At 61.6% G+C, this 21824-nt stretch overlaps 6 protein-coding genes across 6 annotated transcripts; 2 read left to right on the forward strand and 4 right to left on the reverse strand.

Moving 5' to 3' along the window:
• Window positions 1–2012: 2012 nt before the first annotated feature.
• On the forward strand, window positions 2013–4342 carry PLICBS_001905 (vesicle trafficking between the ER and Golgi; the record flags this gene model as incomplete). The annotated part of the gene is made up of 5 exons (XM_018321511.2): window positions 2013–2052; window positions 2106–2322; window positions 2380–2765; window positions 2816–3656; window positions 3712–4342. The coding sequence occupies 5 exons, from the start codon at window positions 2013–2015 to the stop codon at window positions 4340–4342; spliced, it is 2115 nt and encodes a 704-aa protein (XP_018178990.1).
• A 1107-nt stretch (window positions 4343–5449) lies between these two features.
• PLICBS_001906 (uncharacterized protein) lies at window positions 5450–6713 on the forward strand (the record flags this gene model as incomplete). Its single annotated transcript, XM_018321512.1, has 2 exons — window positions 5450–5637; window positions 5756–6713. The coding sequence occupies 2 exons, from the start codon at window positions 5450–5452 to the stop codon at window positions 6711–6713; spliced, it is 1146 nt and encodes a 381-aa protein (XP_018178991.1).
• Window positions 6714–7469: 756 nt separating this feature from the next.
• PLICBS_001907 (isocitrate dehydrogenase [NADP], mitochondrial precursor (Oxalosuccinate decarboxylase)) lies at window positions 7470–8950 on the reverse strand (the record flags this gene model as incomplete). Its single annotated transcript, XM_018321513.1, has 3 exons — window positions 7470–7894; window positions 7944–8477; window positions 8533–8950. The coding sequence occupies 3 exons, from the start codon at window positions 8948–8950 to the stop codon at window positions 7470–7472; spliced, it is 1377 nt and encodes a 458-aa protein (XP_018178992.1).
• A 3101-nt stretch (window positions 8951–12051) lies between these two features.
• Window positions 12052–12915, reverse strand: PLICBS_001908 (uncharacterized protein; the record flags this gene model as incomplete). Its single annotated transcript, XM_065599926.1, has 1 exon — window positions 12052–12915. One exon carries the CDS (start codon window positions 12913–12915, stop codon window positions 12052–12054), a length of 864 nt encoding a protein of 287 aa, XP_065455998.1.
• Window positions 12916–13110: 195 nt separating this feature from the next.
• Window positions 13111–14885, reverse strand: PLICBS_001909 (uncharacterized protein; the record flags this gene model as incomplete). The annotated part of the gene is made up of 2 exons (XM_065599927.1): window positions 13111–14778; window positions 14829–14885. The coding sequence occupies 2 exons, from the start codon at window positions 14883–14885 to the stop codon at window positions 13111–13113; spliced, it is 1725 nt and encodes a 574-aa protein (XP_065455999.1).
• A 4637-nt stretch (window positions 14886–19522) lies between these two features.
• On the reverse strand, window positions 19523–20338 carry PLICBS_001910 (uncharacterized protein; the record flags this gene model as incomplete). The annotated part of the gene is made up of 2 exons (XM_018321516.1): window positions 19523–19928; window positions 19986–20338. The coding sequence occupies 2 exons, from the start codon at window positions 20336–20338 to the stop codon at window positions 19523–19525; spliced, it is 759 nt and encodes a 252-aa protein (XP_018178995.1).
• Between the last annotated feature and the right edge of the window lie 1486 nt (window positions 20339–21824).

Raw genomic sequence — 21824 nt, forward strand, 5'->3', positions numbered from 1 at the left:
GGTGCGCCGAGGGCTGCGCCGTGGGAGGCTAACAGTCAGGGGTCGGGGGAGAGTATCGACTCACTTTGGGCTTTGCGGCGCGGGACCTCGCTAGCCTAACTGGCTGTTTACGGCTGATTGTCGGCGGGCGGGCCGGGGCGCTGTCCAGTGTGGCGCTAACCCGAAAGGGGAAATGGTGCCAGGATTGGTGGTATCGCTGGAAACCTCCGACAACGAAGAATTAGCACAGAGCACCCAAACGGACGGTGGAATGGAGGCAGCGAAAACAAAGGACTGAAGAACGGGACAAAGAGGCGCGCTGGCGGACCGGAATCATGCGCTGGCTGGACCGGCCCGCCGAGGCGACGGCACCAAACGGCAGAGTCGCCAATCTTGCCCTTCTTGGTTTGGGAGTCGCGGTCGCGTCTGCAAGGCAGAACCCGAGCCACGGGCGCGAGCAGCACTTGGTGCCGGGAGCCTCAACGCTCACTCACGCCAGCCGTAACCTCCAAAGGGATTTGGAAACGCGCCATTCGGCGGCCCTCGTCTGTGGCCCTTTGATTTTGTAGCGGCGCGCTCTCGTCGACAGGTCTGGGGTTTCGTCAAGAGGGCAGAGAGCGCCAAGGTCGTCCAACCGGGCCCAACCCGTGGCTTAATCGCCGCCAGGGAACGACGCCATACTATCAGGAGACGCTCCCCCAAAGAGCAGTCCAAGACGTGCGTAATGTGTCCCAAGGCAATTTTTTTGCCCAAACTTCGAGCCGGCGTGCTGGCAATCCTGCTCGCAGCCCTTCAAGTGACCGTTCCCATCCCCTTATGTGGCTGGGTTGAGCTCCCCAAAGGGACCACTGCGGCGGATCTGCGACCTTATGGCCATGGCGTCTTAAAGCGCTGGCATTTCATTGATGCGTGAAGGTAAGGGGGAGAAAATCACACGAGTCGCGGAGTCGCAGCGCGGCTGCTTGGGCGCTTCGCTAAAGGCAGAAACAGAGCGTGGAGTGGTGCGGCAAAGGCAAAGCGGGTAAGGGAGTGTGTACGGATGGGGGCAATGAGGCATACCCTGCGATCGGTGTGCGCGTCCTGGCGGCAGATTAAATGTGTCGCCAGATCAGAGGTCGACGAAAGGACATTATTTGCCTTCACGCGCTGTTTACAAATTGAGGCCCTGGCCGGGGAGAGGAGAGAACAAAACGGGTGGAGAACTCGAGGGAACAAATGACGCCCAGCGGCGCTCGAGATCACGGCGGCACGACGAGACTTTTTGTGCCGGCCGTGAGAGTCCGAGCGACCAAGATATCTAGCGCCGCAGTCTCCCGCCGAGGTGGACGATGGCCTGTTGTCGCGACGGATGACGAGTGAGGTGGTTGTTGATGGAGTGTCGTCAAGCCAGGGGGGAAAAGTCGAGCGTGTTTCGCTGGCTTCAGGTTGTTGCGGTGGGCTGGCTTGGTTGCTGCCTTAGAATTCGGGCCCCAGCAAGGGAGATGGCAGGAGCTGATTCGCTGGCGGGCCCAGGCAATTTCATCCGGCAAAGCACCACGAAGAGCGAGGTACCGGTACCTAAAACGCGTGTCAACGGCACAACGGGTGGCTCAACCACTGGGCATCTGCACGTACCAGTACTGCGGGGCAGGTTGTCATTTCGTGCAGCACACGTGACGGCGGGTACCTCGACGAGTGCGTCAGTGGGGAGTGCCAGAGTCGGTCGCTGAGTCGGTCCGGCCCACCAATTGCGCGGCGCTCGTCCTCGCCGCTGTGGGCTCTGACAGCATGCCTGAAGTGGGTTGTGGGAGCTTCCAAGTCCCAAGCCGCGCTGCGTCGGATTGATGATATCGTGGCCTCTCTCGGTCGCAAAGCAAACGCCCGCCACTCTCACAATCCAACGCCCCACGAGCTGTTCTCTGCTTTGGCACCGATCCCCTGTCTATTAACAAGCTCGATCACTGGCTTAATCGTCTGAAATCGAGCTGCCAGTTGCTCAGAGAGCAACGCAGCCCACCTGAGCGTCAGCTCTGGCGAGCGCCACCACCGCGACCATGGCGACCAGGGGCAACAGTCTGCGAGATCGCCAGATCGGTAGGCTATCTGAGGCGACTGGCATTGTAGCTTGCGCGCTGACAAGGGTGCAGCGTCTCTCAAAAAGATACTCAACCTCAACGAGACGGTCGAGTCGAGCGAGGCGGACGAAGCCCACGCCAACGGGCTCCTTGCGCCTGTCGCCCCCATCCTCGACGCCGACGGCAACCCCATCTGGAAGGTGCTGGTCTTTGACGACCTCGGGCGCGATGTCATTAGCAGCGTCATGCGCGTCAGCGACCTAAGGTCCATGGGCATCACCATGCACATGTCAGTCTGCCCGCGAGTCTCGCACCCTCCACGTTACCGCTGACAGCTCCTGCCCAGGCACATTGCGAGCGCGCGCCATCCCATACCCGACGTCCCCGTCATCTACCTCCTCGAGCCGACGGCGCAAAACCTCCAGGGCATCACCACCGACTTGGAAAAGGGGCTGTACTCTCCCGCGTACATCAACTTCCTTTCGTCTCTGCCACGGGTGCTCCTCGAAGACTTTGCGACGCAAACAGCCACAGCCGGCACGTCGGAGCAGATAGCCCAGCTGTTCGACCAGTACCTCAACTTTATCGTCGCCGAGCCGGATCTCTTCAGTCTCGGCATGCAGAAGCAGCACACATACTGGGCCTTGAACAGCGCCAAGACGAGTGACGAGGAGCTCGACCTGGTGGTGGACCGGATCGTGAGCGGCCTCTTTAGCGTGATTGTGACCATGGGTAAGCGAAACTGCCTACTAAAAGAGCAAGGTAGAACTGACGAACTGTAGGTGTTATCCCCATCATTCGCTGTCCAAAGGGAGCCGCCGCGGAGATGGTCGCCGCCCGCCTCGACCGCAAGCTCCGAGACCACATCCTCAACTCTAAAGACAACCTCTTCTCCGGGCCGAGATCTACGGCGGCTGGCACCCCCAGCTCGAGGCCCGTCCTCATCCTCCTCGATCGAAACGTTGACCTGATACCGATGCTGTCTCACTCGTGGACGTACCAGTCTCTGGTCCACGACGTTCTCAACATGAAGCTCAATCGGATCACAATCGAGACAGCCGTCGAGGAGGGCAACCCAGCCAAGGGTACTACGAAAAAGGCGTATGATCTCAGCTCCAACGACTTCTTCTGGGCCAAAAACGCGGGCGTCCCCTTTCCACAGGTGGCCGAGGACATCGACGCCGAATTGACCAAGTACAAGGAGGACACGGCCTCGATCACCAAGAAGACGGGAGTGACGGATTTAGAGGACCTGCAAAACGACACGAGCGCCAGCGCGCAACACCTCAAGGCCGCGATAACATTGCTGCCCGAGATGCGCGAGCGCAAGGGCATCCTCGACATGCACATGAACATTTTGGCGGCGCTGCTGTCCGGTATCAAGGACCGTCAACTGGACAATTACTTCCAGATCGAGGAAAACGCTCAAAAGCAGACCAAGGCCCAGATCATGGAGATTATCAAGGACGACAACAAGGGTACGGTGCCGGCTGATAAGCTGCGGCTTTTCATCATCTGGTTCCTCAGCACGGAGCAGGAAGTCAGCAGGGCAGACTTTGAGAGCTTCGGCAAGGCTCTGGAGGCCGCCGGCGCCGACACGTCGTCTCTGGCATACGTTCGACAGTAAGTGGATGATCTGATCACCAGAGGAGCGACGAGTTGTGCTGACATGACCCAGGGTGCGAGCTACTACCAAGATGACGCAGCTTACTACCATCAACAACAACACGAACCAGCAGTCGTCGTCGGACCTGTTTGGCCGCTTCTCGTCCATCTCTTCACGCCTCACGGACCGGCTCAAGGAGACGGGCGTACCGACAGGACTGTCGTCCAACTTTGAGTCGCTCATCAGCGGCGTCAAGAACTTTTTGCCGGCAGACAGAGACTTGACTGTGACCAAGATTGTCGAGTCGATCATGGACCCGTCCACGGCGGCGTCGTCGGCGATTGCCAAGACGGAGCACTACCTGTACTTTGACCCGCGGTCGGCCAACGCGCGAGGGACGATGCCGCCACCCAGCGCGATACGGTCGGGCGCCGGAGCGAACGCGCCGGGCGGCATGCCTGGGGCCGCGGGCGTCGGGCAGTCAGCGACGTTCGGGCAGCGGCGGCAGGGGTTCAGCGAGGCGGTGGTGTTCACGGTGGGCGGCGGCAGCATGGACGAGTACGGCAACCTGCAAGAGTGGGTGAGCCGGACAGGCGGCGACCGGGGACGGAAGCGGGTGGTGTACGGGAGCACAGAGCTGGTTAATGCCGGCGAGTTCATCAAGGAGGAGCTGGAGAGGCTGGGCAACGAGCTCGCGTCGTGATGGTCTATACAGGTAGTAGCGTGCCACGTCACCGGGCGATTGCATGGAATAGAAGTCGCGTGGTGTCCTGTGCAAGATGTCTGTTTACCCTTGAGACCTGGTAGCACGGAGTGTTGGCGACATGAACCTTGTGAATGACCTCGATCAGTTTGGCGATGCACTTGCTCTCGAACCCAGACAGAACTGCAACGACATTGAGCCGAGCCAAGTTCAACACAACACCAATGCATCAGCACAGTTCGTTGCGCGCGTGTAGGCATACTGTGATACTCATCAGAAACAATATGTTATTATACAGCAGCAACTGCATCACAAGAACTATCCCATTGAGGGTATATTGAAAACCGCAGTCGGATCAGTCGTGCTGCAGGGTAGCCAACTTGAGCGGGGACCCGCGCCGCCCGCCAAAAGCAGCAGCAGCATCCACCAAACTCGGCCAGCGGGACCAAGCCAACCACGGACAAATTGGAGTTGAGCCGCGATGCGCGGCGCTTCGGAAAGAAAGAGGGAGAGCGAGAGAGGACCCCAAACTGACACGCACCACCAGCAGCAGCAGCACCACCACACGCACCGCCGCCACGACGCTCCGACGCCCATCCCCATCGTCGACCTCCCTCGTTCCCGCAAACCCTCCTTCTCCCCAACTCGCTTCTCCATCATCATCATCATCATCGCCGCCACCACTGAGCGACGCGGTCCCATTGCCACACTTTCCCCGAGACATCATCGTCGGTCAATTCGCAGCGACCTTGCCGTCAGTCCTTTCCGTCGAGCTTTTGTGCCTGCCGCCGGCGCGTTTCCCATCTGTCACGACTCCATCCCTCACGACAGCCCCCAATCACGCGGCCAAACTCGCGGTCGATCCATCGCACGCGTCAACCAGAAAATACTGCCGCCAGGGCCGAGATAAAAAATACACTTCCCAAGAACCTGACTCTTCCGCCCGCGCATCCGCCGCCACCCAGCCGACGCACCGAGGGCGCGGCTCCGCCGTCTCTCCCGGTCCGCGAAAAACACTTGCGGCTTTGCACGCATTCAAGGAAAACAACGAAGAAACCTCATCGATTGGAGCTGCCGGGGAGCCATCCCGCACCCCGTTTGAGGTCCATGGCCGACTCGCCGAGCAAGGCCGATGACGGCCCCCTCGAGCGGCGCAGCGCCGGCTACAAGTCGTGGAAGAAGAAGTATCGCAAGATGCGCATCGTGTTCGACCAGAAGATGCAGCAGAGCGAGGAGCTGCACAAGCGCGAGGACAAGGCCTCTGCCACGGTGAAACGACTAGCCGTCGAGAATGAGTGAGGCTCTCCCCTCCCGCCCCCTTGTCCATCAGCGTCACGGTCATCATCACCACGGCCATCCCGTGATGGTGTTGATCAATCGCGTCAAGTGAATTCAATGCTGACAGTCTGGCAGCCGCCTGCTCGACATGCTCCTCGAAATCAACAACTCTCCCCAAATCCCCTCCGAGAGGCGCATCGACGTCGCCCTCAAGCCGCCCTCGGACTCGCGGTCCCCCGTCCTGCCCCTCGACCGCCGGCAGGCCGCCAACGACGAGCGCAAGGACGGCGCCGCCAAGCGCCTCGAGCAGCTCCTCCACGACGTGCCGCACTCGTCGTACGCCGCGACGCGCGACTCCCACCCCGCCACCGTGGCCGACCTCTCCGCGCCCGACGGCGAGGCCCACCCCGCCAGCTTCCTCTCCGCCGACGACATCGACAACTACATCTTCGCCGTCGACTCCGCCATGGACCCGGACGGCAAGCACGCCGCCCTGCCCACGCTCGCTCCCCGCGCGCACCCCAACGCCACCCCGGCGCCGCACCCGCAGATCAAGAACCCCACCAGCGTCACCAACTGGCTGCGCAAGCACGCGCCCAAGGTCTTCCTCCAGGACGGCGAGCACGGCCCCGGCGCCGACGCCGCGGGCGGCGACGACCACGCCGACGGCCACCACGGGCACGGCGCGGGCGGCCACACCGGCGGCCGCAAGTCCCGCGGCGGACGCGGCGGCGAGCGCGGCGGCAGGGGCAGTAGGGGTAAGCGCGCCAGCGCCGCGGCTCGCCACGCCGCAGACCGAGAATACCACTCCCGCCACCGCGGCGGCGACCGGGAGGCCAGCGCCGACGAGGACCACGATTTTGGCTCCACGCCCGCCGGCCGCGGCAAGCGCAAGCGCGACGACGACCCGGGGTACCGCCCCGGCGGTTCCACCAGCCGCCCGGCCAAGAAGAAGCGTAAGAGCGAGGGTGGAGGCCCCGACGGCAGCACCCCCGTGGCCCGCCGCTCCAAGAAGGACAAAGACAGGGACAGGGAACGGGATAGGGACGCCGCCGCCGCCGCCGCATCCGCCTCCACGTCCAGAGTCGACTAGACGTCGCTGCTGCCATCATCCTGGAAGACTGTGCTGTAATGCGTCAGGTCGACAAGCGACGGCGGTATGCGAGTGGACTGTCTTGTCGTCGTTTCCCTTTTTGAACGTTCCCCTTTTTTCTCAACACTATTTATCCCCCCTATTTTTCGTATTGAAAGGAGGGGTGTTTTTTTCCCCTCCGCGTTGCGTGTGTAACAAAGAAATCGGGGGGAGGCAGAGGCAGAGGCAGACAGGCAGGCAGGCAAGCAAATATTGGGACGGGGGGGCGATTAGGCAGAACGCTTTGGGAGAGGACATGTCGCCCAGGAAAAGGGAAGGAAGAACGATACTTGCAAGGGATGGGGAGCACGTCAAAAAAGAATCGGGTCGGAGTTGGGGGGTCTAGAAACGCGTGTATAATAGAGCAGTCATTCCTCGTTGTTGCCTGGGCCGTGGATGGAGCATCCACGTCACGGACACGACACTGAAACAAGCATACTTCATCTCCATTTCCGTCCTGTGCCCATGTCATGAAAAATATGCATTGGTATGATTGATGTCTTCTTGTATCATAGTCTACATGCACTTCGTCTACTCGCCCTGCCAGTCTACCGTCGTGTATCGTGACGCCCGCGTCCTCCAGCGGAAACAGATGCAGTCTCCCATGTATGCAGACGCCAATTCAAGCTGATGCAGCCCTGCCTTGATAAAGATGCACGACGGACAGCGCCGTCTTGGGTATTTTCTCCGTGGCCAGCCCGCCAGAGGCAAATGCGCTTACAGCTTCTCCTTGAGGATGTTCTTCATGCGGCGCTCCACGGCGTTGAGGTACTCCGTGGTCGTGACGTAGTCGGAGCGAGCCTTCTTTCCGCACGCCAGGGCCAGGTCCTTGGTCATGATTCCGTCGACATCGACCGTGTCGATGCAGGCCTGCTCGAGGCTCTCGGCGAAGGCGACCAGCTCGGGGGTCTCGTCGAGCTTGCCGCGCTGGATCAGGCCGCGCGTCCAGGCGAAGATGGAGGCGATAGGGTTGGTCGACGTCTCGTTGCCCTTCTGGTACTCGCGGTAATGGCGGGTGACGGTGCCGTGGGCGGCCTCGGACTCGAACGTCTTGCCATCAGGGGTGATGAGGACCGAGGTCATGAGGCCGAGGGAGCCGAAGCCCTGGGCCACAATGTCGGACTGGACGTCACCGTCGTAGTCTGAGATGTCAGCATGAGATAGTCCGGGCGGAAGTAAGGTGCAACATACTCTTCAGGGCCATGATGTAGCCGCCGGAGCTCTTGATCATCTGGGCAACCATGTCGTCGATCAGGCGGTGCTCATACCAGATGTTCTTGGCCTCAAACTCCTTCTTGTACTGCGTGTCGTACAGCTCCTGGAAGATGTCCTTGAAGCGGCCGTCGTACTTCTTGAGGATGGTGTTCTTGGTGCTCATGTACAGGGGGAGGCTCTTGTCGAGCGCCAGCTTGAACGAGGCGTGCGCGAAGCCCGCGATGGACTCATCCGTGTTGTACTGCGTCTGGGCGACGCCGCCGTTCTTGAACTGGAAGACCTCGATCTCCTGAGGCTCGCCGCCCTCGGGGGTGTAGACCATGGACAGCTTGCCGGCGCCCTTGACGACGGTGTCCTTGGCGCGGTACTGGTCGCCAAAGGCGTGGCGGCCGATGATGATGGGCTTCTGCCAGCCGGGGACGAGGCGGGGAATGCGAGGGATGACGATGGGCTCGCGGAAGACGGTGCCGCCCAGCGCATTACGGATGGTGCCATTGGGAGAGAGCCACACTGTTCCGGGGTCAGTTTGCGCCGTGGTCAAAAGGGGCAGGGGAACGCCACTCACTCTGCTTAAGCTTAAACTCCTCGACGCGGGCCTCGTCCGGGGTAATGGTGGCGCACTTGACGCCGACCGAGTACTTCTTGATGGCCTCGGCGGCGTCAATGGTGACCTGGTCGTTGGTCTCGTCGCGGTACTCGAGGCCGAGGTCGTAGTACTTGAGGTCGATGTCCAGGTAGGGGTGGATGAACTTGTCCTTGATGTCCTTCCAGATGATGCGGGTCATCTCGTCGCCGTCGAGCTCGACGACGGGGTTCTTGACCTTGATCTTGCGCGTGGTGGCCATGGTGCGGGCTGAGGCGGACAGGGTCTGGACGGCTCCAAAAGTCGGGGCGAAACGGGAGGCGGGAGCGGCGGAGCGGATCTGGAGACGGCGCAAGCTCTGGCGGGAAGAGGAAGAGAGAATCCTCGCGGCAGAGTTCATGATGGCGGAGGAACAGGAGCGAGGAGGGCAGCGGCGGCTCAAAAAGGTGGCGGCTAGGGGACGCAAGGCGGGATCGAGCGCGGGGTTCGTCGGCTACTCAGGCCAGGGCCCAGGGTGCTTCCGAGGCGGAATTGCGACAGCGGGTGTGGGGGAAGCCGGAGTGCAGCGGAGTGCGCGAACGGCTCGGGGCCGCGGACGGTTTGTGCCGAGACGCCGACGTTAAGCTTGCGGTAGCCGAAACGGGCGCGCGCGCTGCAGCACGGTGAGCAAGGGAGCCAAAGAGGGCGAGTCGTAACAAGGAGGAGAGAGAGGCGAGGGAGAAGGAGACAAAGGCGAAGTTGGTTGAAGTCAAAGCGGCGACGTCGGGAAAGCGTGTCATCGGCAAGGCCAGGTTTGCTGCCGGGCCGGACGAGGGGCGGGCGCTGCCGCCACCGCAGGCGCAAGCGCGAGCGCACAGGATTCAAACTTTTTGTCTCGTGCCCTCTCTGGGGGGGCGCGTGGCAGGGTAGTGGAGGGTGGTGAAGTGGCTGGGCGGCGTACCTGAATGACGTTGTCGAGGGCGGACGCTGTGCGACGCGTAGGGCGGGCGGCTTTGAGGGTATGTATGCACGGGGCGACGGGTAATCCGTGGCGGAGGACGTCTTTGGAGTCGCAACGGACGTGCAGCTGGCCAGCAGGAGGGTTGAAGAGGGAGGGAGATGGCATGCGACGAGCGCGCGACAACATCTTATTCCCTCCCTCCCTCGCTCGTCATGGTCAATCAGTCATGCGCATCCGCCCCGTCCCTCACCTCATGGTGCCCGCTGGGCGGTTGCCCAGTGCCTGGCCCCGGCGGTCTCGGCGCCGCAGAATGCCCGAATAGGAGCTCACGGGCGGGGCGTGAGCGGCGGCGTGGGCGCTAGAACTGGATCCATGGATGCCTTGAGCGATGGGCCCCCTGAGAGCTGCGCTGTGGGGGAGCGTCGAGCTGGTGGTCCACGGGCGAGGGCCCGCTGGAGCGTCAACGCCAACTGGGGTCTGCGTCTGGCGTGGCCGGCAGCGGCGGGTGCGTCGCGTCGATGGCATCGTTGCAGTCGCTGTCGGATGGATGGATGGATGGTGGCACGGCTGGCGGTGGTTGTATCGGGACGAGGGACTGAGGAGGGGGGCTCGAGGCAACATGCAGCTGCTGGGTTGGGAGAAGCTCCCGTTCCCGTCTCAGAGTCCCGTGAGGGGTCAGCCGGTTTGACGTGGAAGGCACGGAGTACGAGCCTCATTTCGAAAAAGTACCCTGCAAAGTCGCCTGTCTCTCATAACTGGCAGGGCGTGCTGGGCACGTATACGAAGCAAGTTAGGTAGCTACTTTGAACCTAGCAGGGAGCTGCTGCATCGCATCGCTCCTGCCTCCTGACCGAGGTGTGACCCCCCCGGTCCCCCCAACCCTCCATCGCTGTTTCTTCTTTTCCAGGTTCTACAGGACGTATGCTGGTTGCGCCTGCCCTGCCAATGACCTACGAAGCATGCGCGCGGGGGACCGGATCGCCGAGCTGCAGAATGCGGAGAAGCTCGATAGCCGAGCGCGCGTGTGTGGTCTCCCTTTTGGTAGGTACTAATAAGCAACCCTGCCTGCTTGCCGTCGTCCTACCCGATTCGACAGCAAAGTTGCGTCGACACCGCGCGGGGGGGCCAGATGGCCGTCCCTGCGCGACAGTTGTTGCAGCAGTGTGACAAAGGCTCGCTCGCTTCGTGCAACAACCATCGCGAGTTTTCGAGCCGCACCCATCGGATGTCGGGATCCACTGCGCCAAAAGGGACCACCCTGCTGTTCCCGGGTCCACTGCGACGTCCGATGTCGCTCGCACGTCGTTAATAAAAAAAAAAGGTCTGGGGGGTCCTGAGTGACGTGCTACGAGTATGGCTTGGAGATTGAAATGCGTAACAGCGATAAGGGAATTCCCAGGTACAGTATCGTCAAAATGTGCCATGGTTCGCACAGCACTCCGGCTGGGCGGTTCCGAGCGGCCAGGCAGCGTCGACTGCCGAGCAACCTTGACTTGTGGACCAGGCATTCTGGCCTGTGATTTCCCACGATACTGTCCGCCTATAGTGGTGCCATTAGGGTACTCGCAGCCCAGGTAGGGACGCCTGAAGACAGCTCGGTATTTCGTGTAGGCGGCAGCTGTCATATGCATTCAGACAAGGCATCTCAGCTTCCCAGCACCATCAGCCAAAACCGTCGCCGTCCAGTCCAGTGATTGGATCTCGCTGGCGAGCCTCATCGTATTCTGTACGCGCCGGCCCTTCATTGGTGCCAAGTCGCGCCACAGCGTACAGATTGGCTGCCGTCCAAGGACGTTGGCAGTTCACACAAGTTCATAACCATGGCTCGCCCACACCGAACTGCCATGTTCGGCCTCTCAAAGCCGCAGGCAAGGCTCTGGAGGCTCGACCTCCACGTGCTGCGGGACGCGACATCGACTGGCTCGCCCGCATCGAACTGGCTCGGGTCGAATACGCGCGATGTTAAGCTTATTTGCACCGCAGAGCGGCTCTGCCGTATTAAAGACTGGGCAGAGTCGGCTGTTGGCGTTGATGATGTTTTGTAATCTACAACCCGCTCCTGGATTGCCATTATCCATCAGATATCTGATATACATATTGAAGCCATATATTGTGTCGTCGACATAGACGTCCATCCAAGCCTGCGCGACACAGCCATGCCCATCGGTGTATATCGCCGCCTTCTGACCCTCATGCGCTCCTGGCGCGGCAAGGGGCGGGACATGCTGCGCTCCCTCGTCAAGTCGTACGAGGCCGACGCCATGGTTACCTGGGGTTGACGTACGGAGTAAGTGAGATGGCCTTCCCTTGCTTCGACTCGGTAGCTGACGTCGTACAGCCGATGAAGACACGGACGGGACGACGAGATGGGTGGATGTTGTTACCTTGACGAATATGCTACGAATATGGAACGCTGCAGGCAACGAACATCGATGGGAATTTTGGCAACGGCGCAGGGCTTTGTATTGGAATACGGTAGTTTGTTTTGTTTGCTTTGTTTTCGAACAGGAACTGCTTCTCACAGTCGTCAACCGTTCTTCATCTCGCTCACTCTCTCACTCTCACTCTGGATACACCATCTTGCGCGTCACCCCCCCGTCCACCACCATCTCCACGCCCGACACGCCGTCGCTCTCCGCCAGGTACAGCACCGCGCGCAGCACGTCCTCGACCCTGCCCACCCGCCCCGTCAGCTGCCAGCGCATGTCCGCGTCGCTCAGCCCGTCCTCCCACCGCGTGCCCGCCTCGTCCGCCGCCCGGCACTCGTCCGCGACGTGGATCCACCCGGGCACCACGGCGTTGACCCGGATCCCGTCCCGCGCCAGCGACACCGCCATGCTCTGCGCCAGGCCCACCAGCCCGGCCTTGGTCGCCGCGTAGGCCTCGTTGTCGGGCTCGCTCATGAACGCCCGCGTCGAGGACATGTGTACCACGCTGCTGCTGCTGCTGCTGCCGCCGCCGCTGCCAGGGCCCGTGGAAGTTGCTGCTGCTGCCGCCGTGGCCGCCGCCGCCGCGCGCAGCATCGGCAGGCACGCCTGCGTCACGAGCATCGCCCCCGTGAGGTTCGTCTCCACGCTGCGGTTCCACTCCTCGAGCGTCACGTCCGCGAGCGCCGCGCCCCCGACGCCGCCCGTGTACGCCGCGTTGTTGACCAGGCAGTCGAGCCCGCGCGGGCCGAACAGCGACGCCGCCCGCGCCGCCGCCTCGCGCACCTCGTCGGGCCGCCGCACGTCGCAGCGCGCCGCCTCAAAGTCGGTGCCCCGCCGGTGGTTGCTGCGCGACAGGAGGCCCGCCGTGTGCTCCAGCTCCGTCGCGTCCACGTCGACCAGGAAGACGCGGTGCCCGGCGCCGAGGAGCAGCCGCGAGAGGCCCCGGCCGATGCCCCGCCCTGCGCCCGTGATGAAGAATGTCTTGCCCGAGGCCATTGGCGTAGTAGCTGCTGTACGAATGATGTAGGTGTGTAGTTGAACTTTGGCTTGCGCTGACAGACGTGGATGGGTCCGGTGGTGATGTCATGCATGACCGTCCTCGCGGGATGGGGCCATCATGAGTCTCAATAGCATCGTCTTCATCGCGTCAAATGTATTGCCTTGCTCATCATACAGTAACGGACTCGTAGCCTAGACGTCGAATATGTCCCCAATGCCTTCTCCGCCCCCGCGGCGCATATCCACCATGTCGAGCCTCCACCCCTCCCAGTGCTTGAGCGACCGCTTAATCTCCTTGATCCTCTCGATGCGCTTCTGCGACTCCTCCTCTTGCGCCTTGCGGAACGCGTCCTCGTCAAAGTCTGCGTCGTCGTCGTCCATGAAGCCCTCGTCGTCGCCTCCGCCAGCAAGGGCATTCAGGCCGCTGGTCAGGAAGTCGCCGAAGCCACCGCCCGAGTGCTTCTTGTGAGGCGTCGCGCCCATGCTGCCTCCCGTGAGGTCCACGTCCTGGAAGCCCGGGCTCGTCGCCTCCATCTCGCGGCGCTTCTCGATCCAGGCGCCGCTTCGCAGGTCGTGCACCTCCTTCTCCAGGGTGCGGATCTTGCGCTCCAGACGCAGTCGCTCTTCGTTTTCCAGCTCGTCGACGCCCTCGTCGTCCAGGCCGCCGCCGCCTTCTGCCGACTTGCGGCTGCGAAGCTTGATGTTTTCGCTCTCTAGCTTCTCAACCTTGCTTCGCAGCTCCTCCACCTCCTTGTCCGCCCGCTCCTTGTCCTTGCGCAGCGTCTGCGATCGCGCGTCTTGTTCCTTGTGCAGCGTCGTCAGTGTCGTCACCTTCTTGTCCAAGCCGTCGGCCTTTTTCTCCAGCTCGTCCTTGGCTGCTCTCAGCTGCTCCGCTTCGTGCTCCAGCGTCTTCACCTTGGTCTCGGCGCTCGATCGCTCGCTGCCCTCCCGAACTGCCTTTTCCGTGGCCCGCTCGAGGTTGCGTTTCACATCCTGCAGCTCCCGCTGAGCTTTGCCGGCGGCTGCTTCGGCGCGAGCGAGCTTCTCTTCCAGTGCGGTGACCTGCTCCCTCTCCGAGGACGCACCGGTCTCTTGGCGCTCGACCCTGGCCTTGAGCTTGGAAATCTCAATCTCCATAGACTCGATCGTGGCGATTTTGGAGTCGAGGTCTGCCTGAAGTTCCGAGGGCGGGGAAGCAATGGACACCGACGCGCGGTGGCCGTGGCCCAAGCCACGAGAGACCTGTTGTTGAAGCTGGCCATTTTGTCGCTGTAGTGATGCAACCTCGCTTTTCTGTAGCATGTTAGTGACGCACTGGGCGCAGTGATGACCGATTCGTACCAGCTTCTCCACCTCTGTGCTGCTGCCGCCTTTTGCTGACGACTCGCCATCGGCCTCGCGCAGGTCGGACAGCTCCTCCTCTGCCTTCTTCCACCTCTTCTCCGCCTCGGTTGCCTCCTTGGACAGCCGTTTGTTCTCCTTTTCCAGCTCCTCAATCTTCGCGACGTGCTTGCGATAAATGTCTGGCGCCGTGTCGCCGTCTGGGCTGAACGGGGCGGGCGAAGCGGTCCCCGTGCCGGAGCCCGAGCCCGCGCGGAACGACGTGGACCTCATCTTGGACTGCTGGGCGAGGGACGGCGTCGCCGAGGGCGACGAGTTGTCTGTGCTTTCCTCGACGACGGCCTTGTCGTCACCGGCCGCATCGTCGGCGGGCGCTTCGGCGGGCTTGCTCTGGCTGGACTCGGCCGTTGCGTCGGGCGCGGGTTCGGCGGCCTCGGGCGGTGGCGTCTCCGTCGCGCCGGAGTCTTCCTTCTTGGGGTCCGCGGCCTTCTTGTTCTTCTTCTTCTTCATTTGCTCGACCTGTGCCGGTTAGCAGCTGCCGGGGCGACGTGTCGTCAAGGGAGGCGCACGCGCTTGCGGGCGGCGGCCAGCTTCTCCTGGCGCGCCTTTTCCTCTGCGTCCGCCATTGTGCGGCTTAATTGGTGATCTCAGAGACAAGAAACGCGGCGTTGGTCGGATTGGAGAGCTGGACGGTGCTGGGCTCGCGGATGGATGTCAGTTCGCAGTGTCGCCTGCCGCAGATGTAGCTACGTAACCCGCCCGAGCCCCTGTGGGTCCCGCCGAAGCGACCTCCCTGTCGTCCCCCAAATAGCTACGTACCTTGCTTGGGCACATGATTGGGCGCGTCCGACCTCACCTCTATTCTCCTCTCAGCTCTATTTGAGCTCGCCAACCTTGATATGCTCCTCGGGCTCGATCGTGATGGTGCTGCTGGCGATGTTCAATGCCGTCCCAGCGGCCATTACTACAGTGTGCAAATAAACTGCACTGTCGTCGCACAGTGCATGTACCGATCAACCATCGCTGCAGTGCTGAACAGCTGTCAACACCAGAAAGTACCTGTGACCGGTATCTGCAATTATCGAGGAGTATAGATTCAGTTACGAAACCATATGACGACTATGGACTCTTGGCATCGAACCATGCCATTGTAATTACGAAACGGAGGGCGTTGAGTTCAATATCGAGCAGTGTCACGTCACCCACGCGCAGCTGTTGAGTCTCGCCATCACGGGCTTCATTTTCTATCAGCAACAGCATCCCGGGCCATTGGGTCATCAACGCTGCAAATTAGCTGAATATGAAAACCCCATTTGTTCTGAATGTACCGACGCGAGATTGCGGCTCCCCTGACAGCACCCACGCGGTCGAATAGCCTTTATGAACTGGCTCGCAGCCGGGGCAACCACCGCAGAACGGAAGGGAACCACGAAGAACAATGATTCACTCACTCGACCTGGCTAGCGTCACTGAACGGGAGTGCCCGCCAGCTGGCAGCCAGGCCACAGCGACGGGACCCCCCGACCCGGGGTATAAAAGGCGTCGCCCGTGCCACGGCCTGTTCAGCCTTTCTCCCTCCTTCATCCTCTCGCATCATCCTCAACGCATTCGAGCGGCACAACCACAAACAATCATCAAACAATAATCACGCAATAATCAAACAATCATCTACAAAAGGCCGCCGAGTCTCCTTCGCCATCGCCGTTGAGGCTGCAGTCATCTTGACGCAGCAGAGGATTTACCCACGAGCATACGTGCATTGACGCAAGACGTCAATAAAAACCATAACGACGTAAGTACTCACCGCGCCCTGACGCGTCTCGAAGCATGCCCTGAGACCCAGCATCAGCTTTACCTACCCCGTCGGCCCAACTACACTCGTTACCTGGCCCAGCTTCTTGGCCGAGAAGCCAGCCACATGGCACCACCACGGCCACCGTACGCCCCGCCTCTGTAGGCGGCGACGCTGCGTCCACCCGGGAGGCCCATGGCGGGCTACGTGGCCACTACACGCCGCGCCCCGGTACAACTCACCATCATCACTGTCACTTTTCACAAAACGTTGAGGAGAAAGCTAACAGGTCTACAGCCATGCAGCCACGCACAAACCCGGGTGGCGCGGCGGCCGACCAACGTCGGCCGCGAAACATCAACGTCTTCGAGACGGGCGAAGACGCGGGCCGGGTCAGGGGTGAGTCCCTGATACCCGGCAACCCCAGGCCCGGCCTGTACGTCTGGGGAAACAACCTCATGCGTGTACGCGTGCTCCCCGATGGCCGCCAGGTGGTCACACAAACTTACTCGAGCATAGACGCCGGCCCGGCTGCCGCCCGAGACTAGAACTCTCGGGTCTGGCGCCCGGTAACGTTCGACCGCCGGTCGCGGGACGATGTCCCGGCGTTTCGATTCGCTGCGCCGTCTGCGCGCCCCGGCGAGGGGGGGATGCTCGCCGACGCACCACCCCGTCCGCCCGCCGTCGAAAGACGGTCGGGATTAAATTCACCACGGGGGGAGAGAGCCTCGGGGCTGGGGGAGTCCGAGGGCGACAATGGACGTCGGCCGGAGGCCGAGGACGCGGAGGATGCGTCTCTCGGCTCGAGGCCGATGTCCATGTCGCCCGAGGACGACCCACAACAACAACAACAACAACAACAACAACAAAAACAATAAAAAAAACAATTACCATCAAGACGGACGTGGAGAACGTGGTCTGGGGAGGGACGGGAAGGTCGGGCGCGGCGGGGGACGGAGGACGGGCATAAGGGGGCGCCGACGGCCGATGCTCCAAGGCTCAACCCCATTCAAATCATCACCCATGGCTGGAACACCCTGTACGAATCACTGTATTATGGCGCGAGGACGAATATGAACGAACGGGGCGTGGTTGAGTGAGTTGTTTTTCTGATTCTGGTTCCGATTAAACGGCGCAAGTCGCAATGCCATGTGATTCGATTGGGGAGGCTGGGAACTTTGTGTTTGTGTGCTCTCGTCGTCGTCGTTCCGTCCATGATCCCCTTTGCCCTTTGGGGAAGTCGTTCAGTTTCGGCGACGCCGAACAGCCAGCCAGGGCCACCGGGCGTCCGTTGGAGATCCGGGGTGCACTTTCTCGTAGGTTGCCCACCCTTTGTCCCCTCTCCCCTCTCTGTAGGTAGGCAAGGTAGGCCCCCCGGTCCGCCCGTCCGCCCGCCCCAAAAAGTAAAGGCATGGCAGGCAAAGCCGGGCGAACGAGCCACCAACGGCTCGGCCGCGCTGTTAGGTTCTCCATCGCTGTAGACTGTGGGGAAAACCGGCGGCGGCGCGGGAATAATGTCGCCAGCGCCGCGCCCGGGCCTGGTAGTAGTGCACTTAATTAGTTAGTTAGTTGGAGGCATGGAAAGAGCAGGGACGCCGGCGCGTTGCGATGCGATGGGCTGGCAAGCTCCCCGGAGATGCTTCATGCGCCGCCCGCGACAACAGCACCAGCACCAGCAGGACCCGGCGCGCGACCCCGGTGGTTCCAAGCTGTTGCCCAAAATCGCGCACGGCGCGCGCGCGCCCCATCGACGCGAGGAACGGGGGGGCTTCCAGGGTTCCAGGGATGCGGGATGCGGGATGCGCTGCCCGATGCCGTTACCGCTGCCCGTTGCGGTTGCGCTTTCGGTGCCGAGGCGAGCGACTTACTAGCAGACGTCAATACTTACCTTAACAGCCGGGGCGTCAAGACTCAACGGGCCCATCATGCGCTCCGGCGATTTGGCGCGATATGGACGGACGGCGGACGGACGGGCGTCGCCCCATGAATGGATGATGGAGCGCCGTCTCCATTGCGTGCCTGCGTGCCTGCATCTTGGCTCTCCAAGCCGCTCCATGTCCCCTTGTCCCCTGTCCCCGTGTCTATGCCTGCCGAGAACCGCCGACCCAGAAAGCCCCATCATCATCGTCATCGTCCGCGCGATAAGCTCCTCCGCAGAGCAAAGCCCGTCGCCCGTCCACGCTGCTGCCCCCGACATTGAAACCAACTAACCCAATTGCCCAAGAAGCTTGGTCGCCCAGCAGACAGTCTGCATGCCCATCGGAGCGATCCCTCCTCCTCTCTCCTCCCTTGTCTTGCTTGCTTGCCTCTCTCCCCATTCCTTCCCCACACCACTCGCAGCACCGCCACCCCATCCCCCATCCCCCATCCCCCATCCACTCTCTGCAGGCAAGCACTGCTTCCACGAAAGCTTCCAAACGTTCCGTCCCCCTCCCATCCAGCCATCCTGCCATCCCCCCCTGGCTCTGGGTGGTGGAGCCCCCGCACACTAGCCTCCCCAGTCCGTGCCGCTGGTTCGCTCGAGTACACCGCCACTCCTTCTAGAAGAATTCCACGAGACCCGACGGACCGGGGTGGTGATGGGCAATGGGTGGATGGGCGCATGCCCTGATGGATGCATGTTCGATGGATGGATGGATGGGAGGATGGAGGAGGGGGCCGACGCCGCTGCTTGCTTGCTTCCTTGCTGGAGCGGAACCGGCCAAGACAAGACGCGGCATGACGGACAGACAAGACAGACACACCATACTGCTATCGCTCGCACACATCGTCCACCACACCCTCACTGGCTGGCTGGACGAGGCGAACACATCCCTGTCGACCCCCAGCCGAGCCCGCAGCGAGCAGAAAAACCACGCTTGACCGTTCTTCACCAAACGGGAAAGGCGCCGAGGCTTTGGCAGGGGAGATGGGCAGCAAACCCCCCTCTGCACGCATCACGGCTTGCCCCCAGCTGCAGGGAAAGTCGCCAAGGTGCGAGCGGATCGCACGGAACCTGCAGAGACAGGGCTGATGTAGACACACGAGGGAAACAGTCACAGGCCAGGTCCTGATCTGCGCAGGGAACGACATGTATTGGACGCGAACAAGCAATTGGGATATCTTGAGCGCAGAACGATTAACGTACAATGTACTCCGTACAAAGGCTGCCTAGTCACGCTGTCCAGTCAAAGGCGGACAGCACACAGCCGCATCGAGGTCTCAGCCTCACAGGGCCTACCAGCTCTTGGCCCCCAACCCGTTGTCGCCTCTCCAGGGTGACGTCGCAATCCACTCCAAGTCTAACCATAAGCCTGCGCCGCCAGCCAAGTAGCAGCGCTGCACGCCAGTAACGCCAAACAAAAAGTAGGAACGCTGCATTATGGCATATCCGGAGTCCGCCGGATGTGACCTCTATCATGTGCGCAAGTCATTCGTGAGCGATTGTGATCGCGACATTACCGCGACATCTGGTGCTGTGGTGGCCGCTCTTCACTCGCGGCGGCGAGCCTCCTTCCGCTTTGCCTGGCAGGTCGTCTTGCAGCTCGGGCATTCGTAGCCGTTGCGTTCGATGTAGACCCTCTTGAGGCATTTGGAGCACCGCCACCAGCTCGACGATACGTGGCGGTCCTCGAGCCACTCCTCGTTGATGGAGCCGCCTCGCTTCTCAATGTCCTCCTTGTGGAACTCTCGGAGGTGGTCGCGGAAATGGTCCAGTCTTCGGAACGGATCCAGGCGGCGGGCGCACCGTGGGTAGTCGCAGTTGAACGACTCCTTCTGCGAGTCCGGTGCGTGACGATGCTTGTAATGTCTGTCAAGGTCCGCCCGGCGCTTGAAGGGCTTGGCTGTGCATCCAGGGTGCAGGCAGCACACGGGATAGTCTCGCCCGGACTGTGATCTTTCCAAAGTAGTTAGCAGCTGTGCCGAGCAGGTACACCGGTGAGTGTCTACTTACGACTTGCCCCTGCGATCGTCCATCGACCCCCGCGGGGACGCGTGATCCAGTTCCATATCTGGCTCCGGGCTCCCATAGTAGGCCACGGTGGATGGTGGACTGGGCTGTGTGTACTGGGTGTTGGGAGAGGCACCCGCAGGTGAGGATGCGTGGTAGGGGTAGTACTCGCTCCCCATCATCGGCGAGGCTACTGCGGAGGAGGATGAAAGGGACTCGTAGCTGCCTTCGGAGCTCCCGTATCTGGCCAGTGGCTCGGAGAGGTGAGAGTACTGGGAAGAGTAGGAACCGTCGTACATCCCATGGGGGTTCGGCATGACGTTGTTGAAGGAGTGCGGCGCGAACGCGAATTCCATGATCTTTATACGGTACCTGAGGGTGGCCCAAGTACCACGCCGTCAGGTTTTCGTCCCGACAATCACGCCGTCGGGCTTCTCTTCAACGTTGGGTAGCTCAGCCCGGGCACGGCCGTTCTGTAATCCGGCCCTGACAGGATGAGATGGGTGTTGAGTAGGGCCGATGTTGTTTGAGGTATGAAGACAAGAAGCTCTGCCTTTGAGCTTCTAGGCGGGTGTAAAGCACGAGCAGTGAGCAAGGGCACAGTGGTTCAAACAAGACACTCGTAAAAGGTTGCGGCGAGGCCAGTCAACCTTCCCGAGGGTATATATGCTCTTCAGGATCAGGACGGGGTCTCGTGACGGGGGCAAAGGGCGCAGCGATGGGGACACGCCGCAGCTCGAACAAGTGAGGCGGGTCAGAGGGAAATAGGTGAAGCAGGAGTTGTCATAACCCCACGTGTGTGTGTCGGCGAGACAAGGGCCGTGCAGTGCGGTTTATGTACGGGTATGGCTGAGCTGGGCTGGACCGAAGGAATGGGGCAGGCTTCTAGAAGGTCGGCTAGCCTGGAGGGTGGAGGCAAGACCCCCCGGATGACATCGACATGGGCGCACCCATGATTGACCAACAATGGGAGCTTGTGTGACTGGAGGGTGGGGATGTACCGAGCAGGGATGGGGGTGGCAGAGAGGGGGACGATCCTCTTGGGGGGGTCATCTGAAGCCCCAAATTCCGGTATGGCCCGTCGACCAGCTTGCCGCACCTTCGCGGTCGGGGCAGTGGTGTGGGCGACGCCGCCGGGGAGAGGCACGAGAGGCGACGACGGCTTGGATCCAGGCTGCCACAAAACGAGCCAATGCGCGCTGCTCAGGGGCCGCGGTGGCTGCTGATGCCGTCGTCGGTCGTGGCATAGGGGACGTGTGTTTGTGGCAGACGGGCAGGGACCCCTCCGGCGCATCGAAAATGAGGCTTGCAGCCCGCGCGGGCCAGAGGTGTTGCATCATTGTCTCATACGCTCCATGATTGGGATGATAAGAGGGGATGCGAGCGATGCGGATGCGGCTCAAGGGCCCGTGAGCGTGACCCACCATGACCGGGACAGAGTTGCGAGCCACGGAAATCGGACACGGTGGCTTGCGCTTTCTCTGGCGCCGGGGCTGACGAGCACCACCCCTCGAGTTGGCCGAGTTGACGGGGGGAGGGTGCGAGGACGCCGCCTGTGAAGCCACCAGATGAACCGGCCACCATTGGCCGCGCAGCCGGGTCATCAGAGGGGGGGGCTCGCTGGAGAGAGCGTGCAGTTGCACAGTCGGTATCCGTTTCGAGATTGGAGCACGACGCGTCTTCGCATCTGACACCGAGCACGTCTGTTTTGCTATATTTACCTGGCGCCTTGGACGCGATGGGTATCCGGCTGGGAGCTTCCGACTCGCGATTGCAGGTGCCAGTGTTCCGCGTCTTCAGGCCGTTCGGGCATGACTCTCTGCGCCGCCTCGATTCGTCCGT

This window comes from Purpureocillium lilacinum (genome assembly GCF_023168085.1).
Source record: "Purpureocillium lilacinum CBS 284.36 DNA, scaffold_2, whole genome shotgun sequence".
Taxonomy (NCBI): Eukaryota; Fungi; Ascomycota; class Sordariomycetes; order Hypocreales; family Ophiocordycipitaceae; genus Purpureocillium; species Purpureocillium lilacinum.